General features: G+C 41.4%; 1 protein-coding gene across 10 annotated transcripts in view; it reads left to right on the top strand.

The window, feature by feature from the left end:
* LOC129700943 (uncharacterized) overlaps nt 1–19,884 on the top strand; it is a 130,218-nt gene that overhangs the window by 43,354 nt on the left and 66,980 nt on the right. For 6 of the 10 annotated variants that reach the window (XM_055641794.1, XM_055641786.1, XM_055641787.1 and 3 more), the window contains 2 exons: nt 5,818–5,883; nt 13,762–13,818. In XM_055641794.1, the coding sequence (XP_055497769.1) occupies nt 5,818–5,883; nt 13,762–13,818 (123 nt within the window). The remainder of the gene's footprint in view (nt 1–5,817; nt 5,884–13,761; nt 13,819–19,884) is intronic. The other 4 variants (XM_055641793.1, XM_055641792.1, XM_055641790.1 and 1 more) reach the window with 1 other exon arrangement.

The raw sequence follows: 19,884 nt of genomic DNA, 5'->3' as shown, positions 1-19,884 counted from the left end.
GTCAAGGTGGTTGAAACTCTCTCCATGGCATGGAGCTCCCGAATCGGCCTCATCTGACCAGAGGCCACGGCTTTCACCATGTTCAAGTCCACAGGCCCCGCGGTTGGAGCTTCGATCCCCGGGAAAGGGATCACAAGCTCCGTGATGTTAAAGTCCCGCAGACTCCTGCGGCTTGGAGCGCTTGGTCGGTCGCCAGGAAAGGCCACGATGCCAGGCCGCAGTGGGGACGGAGATATGGAAAATAATCGCATCTCCGTCGAGGTAAGAGACTTGAAAAAAAGTTTTCCCCCAACCCCCCCCACCCACATAAAACAAACCAAGGAACACTAAAACATACTTTTAACACATACTAAAAATAACAAAAAAGAAGAAAGGACACGCAGGCTGTTGGCGAGGCAGCCACTGTTTAGTTTAGAGATACAATGCGGAAACAGGCTCTTCGGCCCACAGAGTCCACGCCGACCAATGATCCCTGCACATCAACACTACCCTACACACACTGGGGATGATTTACACTTTAACCAAGCCAATCAACTTACATCTTTGGAGTGTGGGAGGAAACCAAAGATCTCAGGAAAAAACCCACGAGAACACACAAACTCAATACAGACAAGCACCGTCGTCTGGATTCAACCTGGGTCTCTGGCGCTGCAAGAGCTATGAGGGAGCAACTCTACCGCTCTGCCACCATGCTACCCAAAAAAAAAGCAATAAAAGCAAGATATGAAAAAACATATGAAGTTATAATAAGATGGAAAACATTTTTCAATGCATGTTGAAATGTGATTCTGTTCCTCACATCTATTAATTTATTCCAATTAATTCCTAATTTGATACACATGGAAGAACTTATCTTTATCCAAGATTTCTTCTGGCAGTTCTGGCCTCATAATTCTGATGGGGAACCTCCTGAAAGCTCCTGGAGATTTGCAGACTGGGTTCCCAGTTTGGGGCAGTCTATACCGATGAAGAGTTGAGCAACAATCAGCCTGTAACTGACAGAGGGTTGTATACAGCTCATTAAATAAACATTCACTTTGGGCCTCGCTGTTATTGGAGTTGTTTCTGTCTTGATGAGCAGCACCAGTCAGAATTCAAACCAATATGAACAAAAATCCACATGAAACAAATTTAGGACATTGCATAACTGTTATGTGGGTAAGCATGACAATAAAAAGAGAATGTACACAAAATTCTAACACAATAAATTCCATGCTTTTTAATAACTTGTTTTGACTAAACAAATATGCAAAAATATTAAAATTTGATTAATGGAATGTGCACAGATGAATTTCCAGGTCTCTATGTTTAATGGAATGAGTGAGTTGTCTTATGAAGAAAGGTTAGACAGGCCAGCATTTTATCTTCTGAAGTTTAAATGTGTGAGATACAAATACCATGAGAGAATATAAAACTATGGATCACAGTTTTGAAAATTATGGGGGTCACCGATTTAGGGCGAAGATTAGACTATTCTTCGCTTAAAGTTGGAAAAATTGAAATAATAATTTGAAGCAAAGTTTGAGTGATTTTAAGGCAGTTATATGGATTACTACACTAAGTGTTGGGTCCCATGTTCACACGGAAGGTCTGGTCCTCCAAGGCAATATTCCACCTCTCCACCAATTCCAAGATTGGGGGCCAGTGGAGGGGTGGGGGGGGGGGGGGGCTTTCTGCAGTGCTAGTATGGGTGTTGTGGGCTGAATGGACTGGTTTCCAGAGGGCTAGTATGGACATTGTGGGCCAAATGGATTCTTGGCCTGGCGGCTCAGTCACTCAAGCCTGGTGTACTGGCAGCTCATTCACTCACGGTTGGTGGGCTGGCAGTTGACTCACGGCTATTCCTTGAAATTCCATTTCAAGCAGGGTGCCAGGCCACCAAGTTCAAATGTAGTTTCCGATCATTTCAAAAAGGGTGCAAGGCCACCAAATTCCAATGCAATTTCATACCATTTCAAGCAGGGTGCAAAGCCACCAAATTCAAGTGCAGTTCCATACCATTTCAAGCAGGGTGCAAGGCCACCTAATTCAAATGCCGTTTCATACCACTTCAAGCAGGGTGCAAGGCCACCAAATTTGAGTGCAGTTTCATACCACTTCAAACTGGGTGCAAGGCCACCAAATTCATGTGCAATTTCATACCATTTCAAGCAGGGTGCAATGCTACCAAATTCAAGTGCAGTTTCATACCGCAATGATTTGGAAGAGGGAATTAGGAGCAACACTAGCAAGTTTGCAGATGACACAAAGCTGGGTGGCAGTGTGAACTGTGAAGAGGATGTTAGGAGGTTGCAGGGTGATCTGGACAGGTTGAGTGAGTGGGCAGATGCAGTATAATATAGATAAATGTGACGTTATCCACTTTGGTGGCAAAAACAAGGGCCAGATTATTATCTCAATGGGGTTAGGTTAGGTAAGGGGGAGGTACAACGAGACCTGGGTGTCCTTGTACACCGGTAACTGAAAGTTGGCATGCAGGTACAGCAGGCAGTGAAGAAAGCTAAAGGAAAGTTGGCCTTCATAACAAGAGGATTTCAATATAGGAGTAGAGAGGTTCTTCTGCAGCTCTTGTAAAACCGCATCTGGAGTATTGCGTGTAGTTTTGGTCTCCTAATTTGAGGAAGGACATCCTTGTGATTGAGGCAGTGCAGCGTAGGTTCACGAGATTGATCCCTGGGATGGCGGGACTGTCATATGAGGAAAGATTGAAAAGACTAGGCTTATATTCACTGTTTAGAAGGATGAGGGGGATCTTATAGAAACATTTAAAATTATAAAATGACTGGACAAGCTAGATGTGGGAAAAATGTTCCCAATGTTGTGTGAGTCCAAAACCAGGGCACAGTCTTAGAATAAAGGGGAGGCCATTTAAGACGGAGGAGAGGAAAAAACGTTTTCACCCAGAGAGTTGTGAATTTGTGGAATTCCCTGTCACAGAGGGCAGTGGAGGCCAAATCACTGGATGGATTTTTAGAGCAAGTTAGAGCTCTAGGGGCTATTGGATGTGGGGAGAAGGCAGGCACAGGTTATTGATTGGGGACGACCAGCCATGATCACAATGAATGGCGGTGCTGGCTCGAAGGGCCAAATAGCCTCCTCCTGCACCTATCTTCTATGTTTCCACCAAATTCAAGTGCAGTTTCATACCACTTCAAGCAAGGTGCAAGGCCACCAAATTCAAATGCAGTTTCATACCATTTCATGCAATTCAAGTGTAGTTTCATACCTTTTCAAGCAGGGTGCAAGGCCACCAAATTCAAGTGCAGTTTCATACCGTTTCAAGCAGGGTGCAAGGCCACCAAATTCAAGTGCAGTTTCATACCATTTCAAGCATGGTGCAAGGCCAACAAATTCAAGTGCAGTTTCATACCATTTCAAGCAGGGTGCTTGGCCACCGAATTCAAATGCAATTTCATACCATTTCATGCAGGGTTCAAGTGCAGTTTCATGCCATTTCAAGCAGGGGCAAGGCCACCAAATTCAAGTGCCGTTGCATACCATTTAAAGCAGGGTGCAAGGCCACCAAATTCAACTGCAGTATCATACCATTTCAAGCAGGGGCAAGGCCACTAAATTCAAATGCAGTTACATACCATTTCAAGCAGGGTACAAGGCCATCAAATTCAAGTGCAGTTTCATACCATTTCCGGCAGGGTGCAAGGCCACCAAATTCAATTGCAATTTCATATAATTTCAAGCAGGGTGCAAGGCCACCAAATTCAAATGTAGTTTCATATCATTTCATGCAGGGTTCTAGTGCAGTTTCCTACTATTTCAAGTAGGGTCCAAGGCCAGCAAATTCAAGTGCTGTTTCATATCATTTCAAGCAGGGTGCACGACCACCAAATTCAAGTGCAGTTTCATATAATTTCAAGCAGGGTGCACGCCCACCAAATTCAAGTGCAGTTTCATACCATTTCAAGCAGGGTGCAAGGCCACCAAATTCAAATGCAGTTTCATACCATTTCATGCAGGGTTCAAGTGCAGTTTCGTACCATTTCAAGCAGGGTGTAAGGCCACCAAATTCAAATGCAGTTTCTTACCATTTCAAGCAGGGTGCAAGGCCACCAAATTCAAATGCAGTTTCATACCATTTCATGCAGGGTTCAAGTGCAGTTTCGTACCATTTCAAGCAGCGTGCAAGGCCCCCAAATTCAAGTGCAGTTTCATACCATTTCAAGCAGGATGAAACCACCATAAAATCACATAAAACACCACAAAACACCATAAAAAACACATAAAAACCACACACATTTCAGTTGGTTCAGAGCTCAGACAGAGAGTCTTGACCTCTCTCCCCCCCCCATCTTGCAGAGACTGAGCCACGCCCACACTTCCGGCTTTTATTGTCCCTACCCCCTCCCACCGGAAGAAGCTTGGCCTTCATGGTGTGATTGACAGGAGAGAGAAACTCAACAGTTTTAAACACTAATAACTTATTTTTCATCAATACGAAAAATCCTCTGCACATGATGAGCGGAGGGGGACTCTGAGTAAGATGGCCAAAAATCACAGCCATAAGTGGTAGCGTTTAAAACAAAATCAATATACAGTGAAAGCAGGAAGTGGCCAAGTTTGGACTTTTAATTATATAGATTGTTAGGCAAGGGGGGAGGTTGAAATATTTTCATTGGTAGATGGGAATACAGAGTTGAATTGGATCAATCATGTTCTTATTACATGGTGGAGTGTACTGTTGTTGCTGAGTGTCCCACTCCTGCTCCTAATTCACCTGTTTGTAATAATATACAAATGAATATCCAGTTGAATATATTGTTGAGCCTGCAAAGCCTGAAATAAAACAGTGGTACATTCACTTTCTAAAGGAAATGAATGCTTATAAATCACATTTTCACAGTGTATAGCAAGTTGCATTTAAATGGTGTTCTGTTCATTATTGCCGTCATTAGAAATGTTTTACTGGGAACAACTGATTTTGAGCTGATAGTTTTGCACGCAATTGATTACGTGCGTTACATTTATATGACAATATCACTTGTCTGTCTACTAATTTATATGCAGATCTATTTATTGTGCATCCAATTTTTTTTTTTTAAATAGCATTAAAAGAAAATTACTTAACAGTAAACTACATACAAAATTAATATTGCCCTGGTTAAAAGGTCAAAGTTACAGACTAAATTTATTGAAACAATATGCTATCAACCTAGCGCCATAAAAACGCAGAAACGAGGAACTGCAAATGCTGGCTTACTAAACAAGACGGTAAGTGCAGGAGTAACTCAGCGGGTCAGGTAACATCCCTGAAGAACATGGATAGGTGACGGTTTGAGTTGTGACCTTTCTTTAGACCCAGTCAGAAGAGGGATCCCGACCCGAAACGTCACCTATCCATGTTCTCCAGGGACACAGCCTGACCCACTAACTTATTCTAGCACTTTGTGTCACTATAAAAGTGCCTTTGTGTAAGAGAATGTTATACATGGGTGCAGGCACGATATTTCTTTGAACCCCTAAACGTTGTCGTTGGGATATTAAAATATTCCTATAAAGTTAATTCCTACTTTATTTACGACATTAATCCATGAAATTCCTCACTGCAAATGCAGGCAATGGGTATATCGGCTGTAAAACAAAAAGCATAATTCATTATTATACCAAATATCTACAAAGCTCCATCTTCATTTGCACAATCATTGATAAGTAACGATATATTTTATGAAAAGTAGACGAATGAGTAAAACAAAATGTACAGCATTGATTGATTTAATATAAGCCAGCAGTGTTTTTTGAAATTTGCAAATTAGCAATGCATGCCATATGATGACATAGCTTATAATCAAAACTCTGTTTTAGAAATTGCAGAAAATGAAAGCAGAGGAAAACATTCATCACACAGTATAATCCAAGTTCCTAGTCCAGGTACCCGTCTACCTTTCAATATACATACTCTCAAATTCATGAAATACATCTATTATTATATGCTTTGTTCATTGGCACTGATCGGTAAAGTTAATATAGTATTACATCTATATTCCTTTGACTTGTATTGTTGCCAATGAGAAAATATTCCATTCAAATGTACTGTTTTACCATTAGAAGATTGTTAAAATATCATTCTTACAATTATGTTCAGAATGCAGTAGTTCAACTCAGACGTATGTCTATTTCTCCAACCTCCCTAGCAGGACGTTATGACATAACACTTTCTAATAAATATTTTATTTAGGTGGGTTCCCACCAAGATCCTCATTAGATCAAATTTACAGATGATAGGGAAAAAGGCGGGGTGGGAGATTGCAACCTTCACGTGGTCTGCCCCGTTTCAACGAATGCAATCAACTTGGCAAACACAATAAGGTCAAATAGAACAAGTTGTTCTGCAACTTTAGGCTGTGCACGCCATACGCAAGAAGAAGAAGAAGGAAATAAGGTTACAACACTGCACAGAGCCTTGAAGTTTAAGTGACGAGCAGGTATAAAATGTGTAAATGTTATGAACAATGACTTGAAAAATTGAAAACCATTCCTTTAAATGAACATTTCATTGAGCTTTAAGAAGAAATTGGACCCTGGGATCTGAAAAACAGGTGATTTTTATTTATGTTTTGCATATACTCACATGTTCAGTTTCTATGCATTTGTATATGTTGCTATGCAAAGAGCAGTAAAGTTCATGACTATTTTATGTAAGAATTTTTGGAATGCATGATATCCTCTTCCCTCACCCACCCTGAACTCATCATTCCTGTCATCTGAAAGGTTTTTTTAATTGTACATGAATCTGATATAAATGACCATAATTTGCATTTTCTTCCCAGAAATTTGAGTTTAAATGATCGGCTCAATCAGCATTTATGTGTACTTAATTAAAACTGACAATGATCATCATAATTATTATAAATTACTTGCTTTAAGAAAAGCTGAGTGCACGCATAATGTAATAATTTATCCAGCAAAAGCTATTGTTAAATATCAGACTAAATCAACTGCTGTAGATCATTTTCATTGCACATCAGAAGCTAAAGTCAATGTCTGGAGTACGAATCCTGTCTAATACATTTTAACCAGTTCCATATCATGAGATAGAGAATAATTCTGTGTGCTCTGCTAATTGATACAGAATAGCAATTTAATATTTGCTCAATTATAAAATGGTATAGCTCTAATGTGCAAGTTTATACATGTACAGTACTAATATGCAAACCACAGTGAGGACAGGTTGTAAGACATTTTGGTTAATTTGTCCACTTTACTTATTTTTTAATTTTTTCACTTGCGTCATTATAATGCAGCTATAATTATTATATAGTTTATAGCACAATTGAATAAGGCAGTGATAGGAGCATTTTCTCTATAATGTCTGATTATGGAGTATAGTGACAGAATTTCATATCGTTCAAGGAATCTTTCCTTTAGTCACTATGATTATCGTACAGCCGACAGGAACTTCTGGACTTTGGTTCCTGTTGCAGCTGCAACAACTTTTTGGGCGATCTCCGTCTTCCGTCTGAGCTCATCAGAGCAACAGAGCACCCGACTGGAGACCGCCAGGTGAGCCGCGGGGTTGGAGACCGCCACCCGACCCGCGGTCCTCACCCGACCCGCGGTCCTCACCCGACCCGTGGTCCTCACCCAACCCGCAGAGCTCAACCGACCCGCGGGGCTGGAGAACACCACCCGACCCGCGGGGCTGGAGAACGCCAGGTGAGCCCCGGGGCTGGTGAACGCCACCCGACTTGTGGAGCTGGAGAACGCCACCCGACCCGTGGAGCTCACCTGACCCGCGGAGCTGGAGAACACCACCCGACCCGCGGAGCTGGAGAACGCCACCCGACCCGCTGGGCTGGAGAACGCCAGGTGAGCCCCGGGGCTCGAGACCATCAGCAGAGCTGCGGGGCTGTAGAACGCCTGCGGAGCAAAATGAACGAACTCCGGCTAAGGATCACGTCCCACAACTGGATCAAAGACTGCAACATCCTGATCTTCACGGAAACTTGGCTCAACACCGACGTTCCTGATAGCGCCATCCAGCTAACAGGGCGTCATTTACTCCAAGCGGACAGGACAACAGACTCCGGTAAGACCAGAGGTGGGGGTCTGTGCATTTATGTAAATAAAGCATGGTGCACGGATTCCACCATCATCGAGAGTCACTGCTCAGCTAACCTTGAGTTCCTCTTGGTTAGATGCAGACCGTTCTATCTGCCCAGAGAGTTCACCTCCACTGTTGTGACTGCAGCCTATATCCCTCCTGATGCGAATGCCAAGCTTCCAATGAAAGAGCTGCAAACTGCCATTAGCAAACAACAGACGCACAACCCCGAGGCAGCCTTCATTGTTGCGGGTGACTTCAATCACTCTAACCTGAAGACTGTACTCCCCAAATTCCACCAACATGTCTCCTTCCCCACTAGAGTAGACAAGACACTGGACAAAGTCTACACCAACATGGCTGAAGCTTACAAAGCCATCCCCCTCCCCCACCTTGGTCAGTCTGATCACGTCTCATTGTTCCTGCTCCCTAAGTACTCCCCACTCATCAGACGGGTTAAACCAACTGTGAGGACAGTTAAAGTCTGGTCAGAGGAAGCAGACTTCACACTTCAGCAGTGTTTTGGAAACACTGACTGGAAGGCGTTTGCAGCCCAGGCCACCCTTGACTCCCACACGGACATTGATTCCTACACATCCTCTATTCTGGACTTTATAAACTCCACCATCAATAGTGTCACCTCCCTCAAACAGGTGACCATATACCCGAATCAGAAGCCATGGATGAACAGTGAGGTCAGGCTACTGCTGAAAGCACGGGACACCGCTTTCAGGTCAGGCGATGCTCGAGCCTACAGCTCATCCAGGGCTTTTTTTTTTAAATATTTTATTTTATTAGAAGTAAGCACAGTCATATGGCACCAAAGTGCCTAATATATATTTTCATAATACATTTTATGTACAACTTCTTTTTTTTTTGTTACATTGAAAAAAGATGAGAATAAGAAAAAGAAGTTAGATAGTAAAGGATAGAAAAATGTGAAATATATAGTGTGTGAGGAAAGAAAACGAGTAAATGAAGAAAGTTGAGAGAGAAAATAGTGAAAAGAAAAGGAGATCATTATTTATAGTCTTGACCAACCCTCGTCCAGTCCTGAAACATTTATTTTTTACAATTGTGTTGCACCATATGATTCCAAAAAAACGACGAATGGAGACCAACTCGTTATGAATTGGTCTGATTTATCCATTAGGAGGAATCGCATTTCCTCAAGATGAGCGGTGTCCAACATACTTGCAATCCACATTTTAAGCGTTGGTATTGATGTACCCTTCCAAAATTTAAGTATTAATTTTTTTGCTATTATTAAACCATAATTAAAGAATAGATTTTGAGATGCGTTCAATTTATTCCCATCTTCCATTACACCAAATATAATCATTTCAGTATTAGGTTCCATTCTTGTCTTGAATAATTTTGTAAGTATTTCAAAAATATCATTCCAAAATCTATAAAGTTTTATGCAGGAAACTAAGGAGTGTGTTATAGTTGCCTTTTGGGCTAGACATTTATCACAAGTGGCGGATATATTTGGATAAAATTTGTTCAATCTTGTTTTTGAATAATATAATCTATGTACAATTTTAAATTGTATTAGATTATGTCTTACATTAATTGAACATTTGTGAATATATATCAGGTATTTTTCCCATTTAACTTTCGTAATTTTTATCATTAATTCCCGTTCCCACTCTTCTCTAAGTACCTCTGTCGATGGTAGGTCTATATTTAGAATACTATTATATAAATAGGATATTAATTTTTGTGAGTCAGCTTCAATATTCATTGCTTCTTCCAATAAGTCAGGAGTTACTTTTTGATATCCTTGTATATATTTTTTCACAAAGTCGCAAATCTGAAGATATTTAAAATATTGGTTGTTTTTCAATTTAAATTTTAATTGTAGTTGTTGGAATGATAGTAGGTTTCCTATTTTGTACATATCCCTGATCCTTCTAATTCCGAGACTTTCCCATTGGTTATATGTCTTATCAATAAGAGATGGTTTAAATAAAGGGTTATTCGCAATTGGCATTAACAGTGATAGATTTCTTAATTTTAAAGATAATTTTATTTGTTTCCAAATTCTTATTGTACCATATATAATTGGGTTCTTCTTATATATTGTGTTATTCAGTTTTTTTGGGGAAAAGAGGATCGTTCCTATATTACAAGGATGACAATCCTCCTTCTCCATTTTTATCCATTCTGTCTGTTGTGTAGAACTATCCAACCAATAAATCATATTCTTAATATGCACTGCCCAGTAATAATACATAAAATTCGGAAGTGAAAGTCCCCCGACCTCTTTTGGTTTACATAAGTGTTTTTTTGTGATTATGTGATTTATAGTCCCAAATATAATTTGTAATGTTAGAGTCTAATTTAAAAAAAAAATATTTTGGTATATATACCGGTATAGACTGAAATAGGTATAGTAATTGTGGTAAGAAGATCATTTTTATTGCATTTATTCTACCTAATAATGATAAGGGAAGTGTTTTCCAAAATTTAATCCGTGTATTAAGTTTATTTAATAAAGGTATGAAATTAGCATTGAATAATGCTTTATATTTTCTAGTAATCTGAATACCCAAATATTTAAATTTTTCTGTTGCGATTTTAAAGGGGAACTTCAGTAAGTGTGTAGGTTCTTGAGGTTTTAATGTCATGATTTCGCTTTTGTTCCAGTTTATTCTATATCCAGAAAAAGACCCAAATTATTAAGTTTAATAAATTTGGTATGCTCGTTTGTGACTTTGTAATATATAAAAGTATATCGTCTGCATATAATGAGATTTTATTCTTTGAGTCCCTGGTATTATAGCCCTGAATATTCGGATGAATTCTTATACTTTCAGCCAGGGGTTCTATCATAAGGGCAAATAGCAGGGGTGATAGTGCACATCCCTGCCTATTACCCCTTGATAGTTGAAATTTTTGAGATAACATGTTATTAGTTAAAATTCTTGCCATCGGTTTATCATATAATAATTTTACCCTTGTTATAAAATTCTCTCCCATGTTAAATTTTTGTAGTACTTTATATAAGTATTGCCACTCTACCTGATCAAATGCTTTCTCTGCATCCAAAGAAATAATTGATATATCTTCTTCCTCTACTTTATGCGAGTACATTATATTAAACAGGCGTCTCAGATTATTAAATGAGTATCTTTTAGGTATAAACCCCGTTTGATCAGGGTTTATCAGTTTACTAATATATTTGCTTAATCTACTTGCTAAAATCTTTGCTAAAATTTTCTGATCTGTATTTAAAAGTGATATAGCTCTGTACGAGCCCGGATCTTCTAAATCTTTATCTTTTTTTGGAATAAGCGTAATAGTTGATTCTGTTAGTGTTTCAGGTAGTTTGTTTTCTTTAAAAGCATGGGAGTATAAATTAAATAAATAAGGGGCCGTTATCTCCTGAAATGTTTTATAAAATTCATTATTAAAACCATCTGGTCCCGGTGTCTTACCATTTTTCAACGATTTTATTGTTTCACCTATTTCTTTGATTGTAATTTGAGCTCCTAGTTCCTCTTGTTCCAAAGGGTCCAGTATTGGAAGATTACAGTTATCTAGAAATTTTTTTATTTTACTATCTTCTATTTTAATTTTAGATGTATATAAGTTTTGGTAAAATTGGGCAAATCTATTATTAATATCTTTAGGTAGTATTAGTAATTCGCCTTTCTCTGATTTAATTTTGGTTATAGTATTTTCCCTTTCTTGTTTTTTCAATTGGCGAGCTAAAAGTTTATGTGGCTTGTCACCAAACTCAAAATGTTCCTGTTTTGTAATTTGGAATAGTCTTATTACTCTTGCCGATAAAATTCGATTAAGTTTAAATTTCAGTAATACTATCTTATTGTGTTTATCTGTCGTGGAATCTTTGGCATTATCCAACTCTAACTGTCTGATTTCTTGTTCTAACAACAATTGTTCTGTCTTATTCTTTTTATTTTGAAAACTTTGGTATGAAATTATAATTCCTCTCATAAATGCCTTAAATGTTTCCCATAATAAAGAAGGCGAAGTACCTGGTATATCATTTGTATCGAAAAAAAGTTTCATTTGTTGTTTTAAATATTGATAGCCTTGCACGTCATTTAAAATATGTGTATTAAACCTCCAAAAAAATGTTTTACCCGGCATTCCCTCAAATTTTACTGAGAATGTCAACGGAGAGTGATCTGAGATATTACTAATGTGGTATGTTGGGTTGTTTGTATAAGGCATTAATTTCATGTCCACTAAAAAATAATCAATTCTTGAATAAGTTTTATGCACCGGAGAGTAAAACGAGTATTCCCTTCCAACTGGATTAGCAGATCTCCATACATCTATTATATTAGTATTTTTTATATATGTATTTAGAAGTTCGCTAGTTTTAGATTTTAAATCTCTTCTTTTGTTTTGATGACTTATCTAGATATGAATCTAAAACACAGTTAAAGTCCCCCCCTATTATCACATTTTGGTAATTAAACTCTGATATTATATCAATAATTTTATCAAAAAATTGGGGGTTGTCAAAATTCGGAGCATAAATATTTATCAAAGTTAGTGGGGTTGCATAAATTTCACCCGAGACTATAGTATACCTTCCCTCTTTATCTGATATAGTATTCTTTAATTTAAAAGGAATACCTTTCCTGATAAGAATAGCTGTACCCCTAGATTTAGAAGTAAAGCTCATCCAGGGCTAACCTGAAGAGGGGCATCAAGAAGTCCAAGCACTGCCATAAGCTCAGGATTGAGGAGCACTTCAATAACAACTCCGACCCCTGATGCATGTGGCAAGGCATCCAGGCCATCACGGACTATAGACCCTCCAACACCACCCCCACATCCAGCGACCAAACTCGGTAACCTGGGCATCGATCCCTCCCTCTGCAACTGGATACTGGCGCTACAGGTCTCTCCGTTGCCGGACCAGCAGGTCCAGGAACAGCTTCTTCCCGGCGGCTGTCACTCTACTCAACAACGTACCTCGGTGACTGCCAATCACCCCCCCCCCCCGGACACTCCTCCCACAGGAAAAACACTATGTCTGTATATATGCAAATGTAAATATTTATTCAAATCATATGCTATGTCGCTCTTCCAGGGAGATGTTAAATGCATTTCGTTGTCTCTGTACTGTACACTGACAATGACAATTAAAGTTGAATCTGAATCTGAATCTGAATTAAAGACAGGGGTTCAGGAGAAAATCGAAATGCACTCACGAGCTCTCCACGAGACATCCAATGCTGTCGAAAGATAAATCTTCCACGCAGTCTCTTAATGAATAGTTTCTTTATTGTAGTAAAACAGTAAGATGTTCATCCAAACTTCTTCCTGTACAAGTACATTTCGATCTTACTCGTGGTCAAACTCATGCATGGTCGAAAGCTGTGACTTCTACCGCATGCTTCTTCAAACTAAACTAACTACCAGGGCATCTGCGCGAGAATCCTAGCTGCAAACACACCTCTGACTACGTGTAGATGCCACCCACATAATTACAGGCAGATAAAATTTAAAGGTAACTGGTTATAGTTACAACATGCTGAGTTAAGCTAAATGGCTACTACATACCGGCCTCTAATTGTTCTGAGTATATAACAAGGCAATTACTAATAGACATTTAAAAAGGAGCTATGACAGCTAAACATATATCAAAACAATTTGAAATTTGCAAATTAGCAATGATTACGTACCTTATAGTCAAGACTCTGTTTTAGAAATTGCAGAAAATGAAAGCAGAAGAAAACGTTCATCACACAGTATAAATCAAGTTCCTAGTCCAGGTACCCGTCTACTTTTCAATATACAGGTGCACAACCTTTTATCCGAAGATCCAAATAACGAAAACCTCCGAATAGCGACATTTTTTCGGTCCTTGAAGAAAGGTCCTTGAAAACGTTCACCGAGGGCGGCCCGCAGAGGTGACAGCGGAACCTCCGGTCGGTCCTCGAAGAAAGGAGAACTAAAACCCCATTCATAAAAGAGAAGGTGAGGGTATATTGCGCGGGAGGGTTAATAATTGACAATATGCTGCTACCTGCCAGCTGAGTTAAAAAGTTCCCACGGTAGACTCACGATACACAGTGTATCGTGAGTCTTGCGTGGGAACTTTTTAACTCAGCGTGCAGGCAGCAGTAGATTGTCGCTCCCTTCAGTTTCACCCCACCTACACCCCTCTGCTTCACGGCCATGTTTGTGACCCCTTCCCTCCCCTCTCCAGCTCCCCGCTCATTGCACCGGCGCGGGGGCTTTGTACTATCTTCACGTCACGATGCTAGCAGCACAGTGCCAGTCACCGGAGATGTCAGGACCAACGGAACACCGACCCCCAGGCCCACTGCAAGCACGGAGATCCCAGATCAGCAACTCAGCCCAGCCCCGTTCCAACTCCAGAGGAACACGCTCCCCGTATGGGCAGAAGCTGATGGTGTGCAAGGGGTACGTCTTGTTCTTGGGGTCGCGCAGCTCGGGCTGTGGGCGAACTGCCACTTGTCGCCATAGAGGCCCATCGGGGAGCGGATTCCTCTGGAGTTGGAGGGGGAGGGGGGTATTGTGCTGTTTGATCGCCCCCTACTATCCCAGGGACAGGGAGACAGGACGTTCACCGAGGGCGGCCCGCAGAGGTGACAGCGGAACCTCCGGTCGGTCCTCGAAGAAAGGGGAACTAAATCCCCATCCATAAAAGAGAAGGTGAGGGTATATTGCGCGGGAGGGTTAATAATTGACAATATGCTGCTACCTGTCCGCTGAGTTAAAAAGTTCCCACGGTAGACACGATACACAGTGTATCGTGAGTCTTGCGTGGGAACTTTTTAACTCAGCGTGCAGGCAGCAGCAGATTGTCGCTCCCTTCAGTTTCACCCCACCTACACCCCTCTGCTCCCTGGCCATGTGTGTGACCCCATCCCTCCCCTCTCCAGCTCCCCACTCATTGCACCGGCGCGGGGGCTTTGTACTGTTTTCACGTCGGCGATGGCAGCAGGCCAGTGCAGTCACCGGAGACGTCGGGACCAATTGGACGTCGACCACCAGGCCCACCGCAAGCACAGAGATCCCAGAGACCCACAACCAACAGCAGCCCAGCCCAGCCCCGCTCCAACTACAGAGGAACCTGGGTTGCGGATGACGGGGCGCAGCTCGGGGCGTCGTAGGGGCCCATCGGGGAGCGGGTTCCTGTTGGTCCTGACGTCTCCGGCCACCTGCTATCCTCCGGGAACTGTACCGCCCTTGCAGGAGAGTGGGGTTGTTTGCAGTTGCAGAGGGAGGAGGCAAGGGCGGTACAGTTCCCAGTCTCAGCTCCAGTCCAGGGAGGTGGCCGGAGACGTCAGGACCAACGGGACAGCGACCCCCAGGCCCACTGCAAGCACGGAGATCCCAGAGACCCACAGCCAGCAGCAACTCCAGCCCAGCCCCGCTCCAACTCCAGAGGAACACGTAGGGGCAGAAGCTGATGGTGTGCAAGGTGTTCTTGGGGTGGCGCAGCTCGGGCTGTGGGCAAACTGCCACTTGTCGCCGTAGCGGCCCATCGGGGAGCGGATTCCTCTGGAGTTGGAGGGGGAGGGGGGTACTGTGCTGTTTGATCGCCCCCTGCTATCCCAGGGACAGGGAGACACAGCGGCTTTTTAGACTGGTGGGCAACCACTTCCAAAGTTCTGCCCACACAGTCAGTACACCTCTCCTACACTGCATTTCATACAAACATTTATTCTGCAAGAAAAAACGACATTGAAGACTCAAACTCGTGACCGAGTAACTGCCGGGATCAAGGCGCAAACTCGCGACCTTGCGGATATGAGCCGAACACTCTACCACTGAGCCAGCCATTAAAATCTACGCTAAAAAATTTCCATTCCGAAGACTGACAAATTCTGAATTACGTAAAGTGTCTGGTCCCAAGGCTTTCGGATAAAAGGTTGTGCACCTGTACATACTATCAAATTCATGAAATACATCTATTTCACTGGCACTGATCGGTAAAGTTAATATAGTATTACATCTTTATTCCTTTGAGTTGTATTGTTGCCAATGAGAAAATATTCCATTCAAATGTACTGTTTTACCATTAGAAGATTGTTGAGATATCATTCTTACAATCACGTTAAGAATGCAGTAATTCAACTCAGATTTACAGTTGATAGGGAAACAAGGCTACAACACCACACAGAGCCTTGAAGTTTAAGTGACTTGAGCAGGTATAAAATGTGTAAATGTTATGAACAATGACTTGAAAAATTGAAAACCATTCCTCTAAATGAACATTTCATTGAGCTTTAAGAAATTGGACCCTGGGATTTTGTTTGAAATCTGGGACTTGTGTTTCAGATTCTGAGTGCGTTGCTCTGCCATACAATGATTATTTGGCAGACTAACGCTTTCTTGTTTGAAAGGTAAGTCCAGACAATAGTGTCCGTCTATCATCTTTACGGAGTAGTTCATGATATCCAAGAACTTTAACTCTTCCCTGGACATTTCTTCAGATTTCTTACTGGTACTTTCATTGAAGTCATGATTGTATTGGTTGATCAATAGCTTTTCTAGTTTACCAGTAGATATTTTGATTAACAGCAGCAGCAGGGTAGCTCTTCTGGTTTCAATGTTCCTTCTCAAGGAGCCATAGATAACCCATCCTAGTAGGGTTTTCACTGCAAACGGTCCATCCCCTTGGCTCCTCACAGTCTGTATAGGTTCCAATGCCTTCAAAGCATTCATTCTGATAAGTAGGTCGATACCAGAATTTATTTTGGTATGTTGGCATCCTTCAAGTAAGGCCATTGTTTCAGGTCCACTTGTCTGGGTATATTTTGATGACAAACAGGGATGGTCTCATGTGTAAACACCTCAGATATTGGTATCAAATTGTCTTCATCCAGACTAGATATTTCCATACTTGTAATGTAATGACTATCGCAGGATTTCTCCTCATTCATGGTACGCAATAGCATCTTAACCTCTTCTCCTGTAATGTCCAGCCTTCTCATCAAGCTTTCTGTACAATAGGTAGCCGAACTTCCATGATCCAAACATGTATATGTTTGTAACCCTGTATGCCCCTTGCTATTCCTTACATGTACTGGTAAGATAGAGAAGATAGAGGTTTCTACACTGGCCCCAATATGGGCAGTTATCTGAGGTGAGGTGACAGCATTAGAAGGCTTCTCCTTCAATTCAATTTTCTCTGGCGGCTTCTGCTCAGTGTGAAGTGCTTCAGGATGATCTTGCTTGCACTTATCACAAGTTATATGACTCTTACAGTCTTTAACCATGTGTCCTTCTTTCAAACATCCATAACAGATTCCCTTATCTTTTAAGAAATCCATCTTTTCTTTATATTCCTTCTTCTTGAATCTTCAACAACACCTAATGGTGTGACCAACCTCTTCACATAACAAACAAAATCCTTTTTGCTTGGCACATCTCCTTTCATTCCTCCTGTCATTTCCACTGGTGTTAGAGCGGTAGCAAAACTACTTCCCTTAGGTCCTTATCTTCCTTTTATTTTAGTAAAGGTAGAACTTTTGACAGCTGCAATTGGTTTAGGATCTTGAATACTCCCATGGCGTGGATTTAACACGAACCGTACTTTCCTTTCTAAGAAAGCCACCAGGTCAAGCAACATGGTTTCTCGATTCTCCATTTTCATTATCCGACCTGCCCATCTCTCCACTTATCTCTAAGCCTTTAGGGCAGTTTTAGAATGATGACTCTAGTATTACTAACAACATTCATTTCATCCATGTGGTCGAGATTTCTCATCGAGTTACAACAACCTCTGAGAAATGTTGCAAACTCACTTAATGCCTCCACATCTTCTGACTTGATATCTTTCCAAGCATAGGCCTTCTTCATGTATGCGTGAGCAATCCTCTTTTCGTTACCATAATGTTCTTTAAACAACCTTCTTGCCTCTCGATAGCCTTGGCCTCCAGGCCTATTTAGAGAACTTTCTACAAGCAACTCTGCATGTCCGCTTGTATAATGCACAAGAAATCGTAAGCGCTCTTTTTCTTCAGTAATTTTCATTTCTACTCCTTCGTGAAACGCCATTATGAAAGCTTCATACCGCAAAGGATCACCATATCTAGGAATTTCTATTGGTGGTAGGGTGGAAGAAAGATTTTGTTGAGCTATGAGCTTGTTGATTTCTGTTTGATTCTTCACCAATTCATAGAATTCACCTTGAGATCCTTGGCGTGGCGCAAACAGACGATAAACAGGCCTCTGAAAAGCATACTGAATTGGTGGTTTGTTACGAGCCTCATCAGGAGGCCCATCAATTTGTTGCTTCGGTCTAACATCCTATTGTTGGGGTAAAGCTTTGTTGGCCCACCACTGTTTCAGTGGATGTTCAAAGCCACGAGACCTGATAGTCCCCGGCTGTGGATTTAATCCACCTGCTGTCACCAGCTCAGCAGCTCCTTCTTGGGCTGAGGAACTCTTCCTCTGAGATACCTTCGAGCCGTGTCTCGAACCTCGACTTTTCAGTATCTCTGCTGTACTCTTGGCAATTGCCAATTTAGTGGCTAGTTCCAGGTGTTCTTTTTGTCTACTCAACTGCCTTTTTCGTTCCTCAGCATCTCTCTTAAGCCGCATTTCTTGTTCCTCAATCTCATGCATTTACTCCATCACTTTAACTTTTAACGAAAGAGCAGCTATGTCAGCTTCAGCTTGCACTTGAACTGATACCCTTGTGGATGAACTGGCTACAGAACCAGATTTCTGTCTTGGTCTTCGTGTTGAGACATTTGATACACAATCTGGAGGTGCAATCTGTTCTGCCAATTCAACACCTTCTTGCATGACACATCCGGCATCAGGGTCCATAAGCTCTTCGGCTTCAAGTAGTCAATCCTTCATAAACTCCACAAATTCATCAAAAAATTGCACCTTTTCTTCAAACCACTGGGTGTGTCTTTCAAGCTCCTCCCTATGCAGTCACACTTTCGTCAATGCCTCTTGCCATTTTCATATTTGAACACCCTTCTCCACAACTTGTCTCTCTCCTCTGGAATTTTTCCAGATAGGCTACTTCTATCTTCTCGGTTACCTTAGTTTGTCTCTTCGGATATCTTGGCTTCTCTCTACCACCTTGTGGCTCCTCTGACTCACCTGCTCCATCTTGCTCCATGGTTTAAACAGACTGCCAAATCTGATAATTGGCCAAACACTCTTCAGTCTGCTTCTGTCTTTATTGATAAACAATCTGCACCGTGTTCCATAAACACCCGAAAATAATTCTTGGCTTCCTTCCAAAACTTAGCAGAACTTGCTTCTAATACTTCTCTGGACTCTTTATCAGAGCCTGTAATTACAATTTAAAATATGACAAATTAGTCGAACTTTCATAGCATCTTGTTAAGAAGCTGTTCTAATTAATGTGTACCAGCTTTCAAATTTACAGCAAATTACAATAGCTGTTATGCTCATGCTTTCGATCAGTGAAGTTTTCAATCTTCAGACAAGTCGGGTGGCTTTGTCGATTAAAACCCCTGTCCCACAGTACGAGTTCATTTCAAGAGTTCTCCCGAGTTTGCCCTGATTCGAACTCAGAGATTTACGGTAATGGCCACTCGTCGGTACTCAGGGCTCTTGTGGATATTTTTCATCATGTTGAAAAATCTTCACCAATCTTCCCGTGCTTACCTGCCGTTAGCGAGTCTTCCCGAGTACCTGCCGTTAGCACTAAAGAGACATACCCGAGCTCCGACGTACCCGCTACATTCATTTTCCGTGCTTACCACGAGTTTGATTATTTTAAAACTCGGGAGAGCTCTTGGAATGAACTCGCACCGTGGGATAGGGTTATTACCTACCGGCAGGTAAGCTCTAAAGTAAACCTGGCAGAGACCTAG

This window comes from Leucoraja erinacea, chromosome 10 (genome assembly GCF_028641065.1).
Source record: "Leucoraja erinacea ecotype New England chromosome 10, Leri_hhj_1, whole genome shotgun sequence".
In the NCBI taxonomy this organism is placed as follows: Eukaryota; Metazoa; Chordata; class Chondrichthyes; order Rajiformes; family Rajidae; genus Leucoraja; species Leucoraja erinaceus.
The sequence above is the reverse complement of the archived record's forward strand: the minus strand, read 5'-3'. Positions and strand labels throughout refer to the sequence as shown.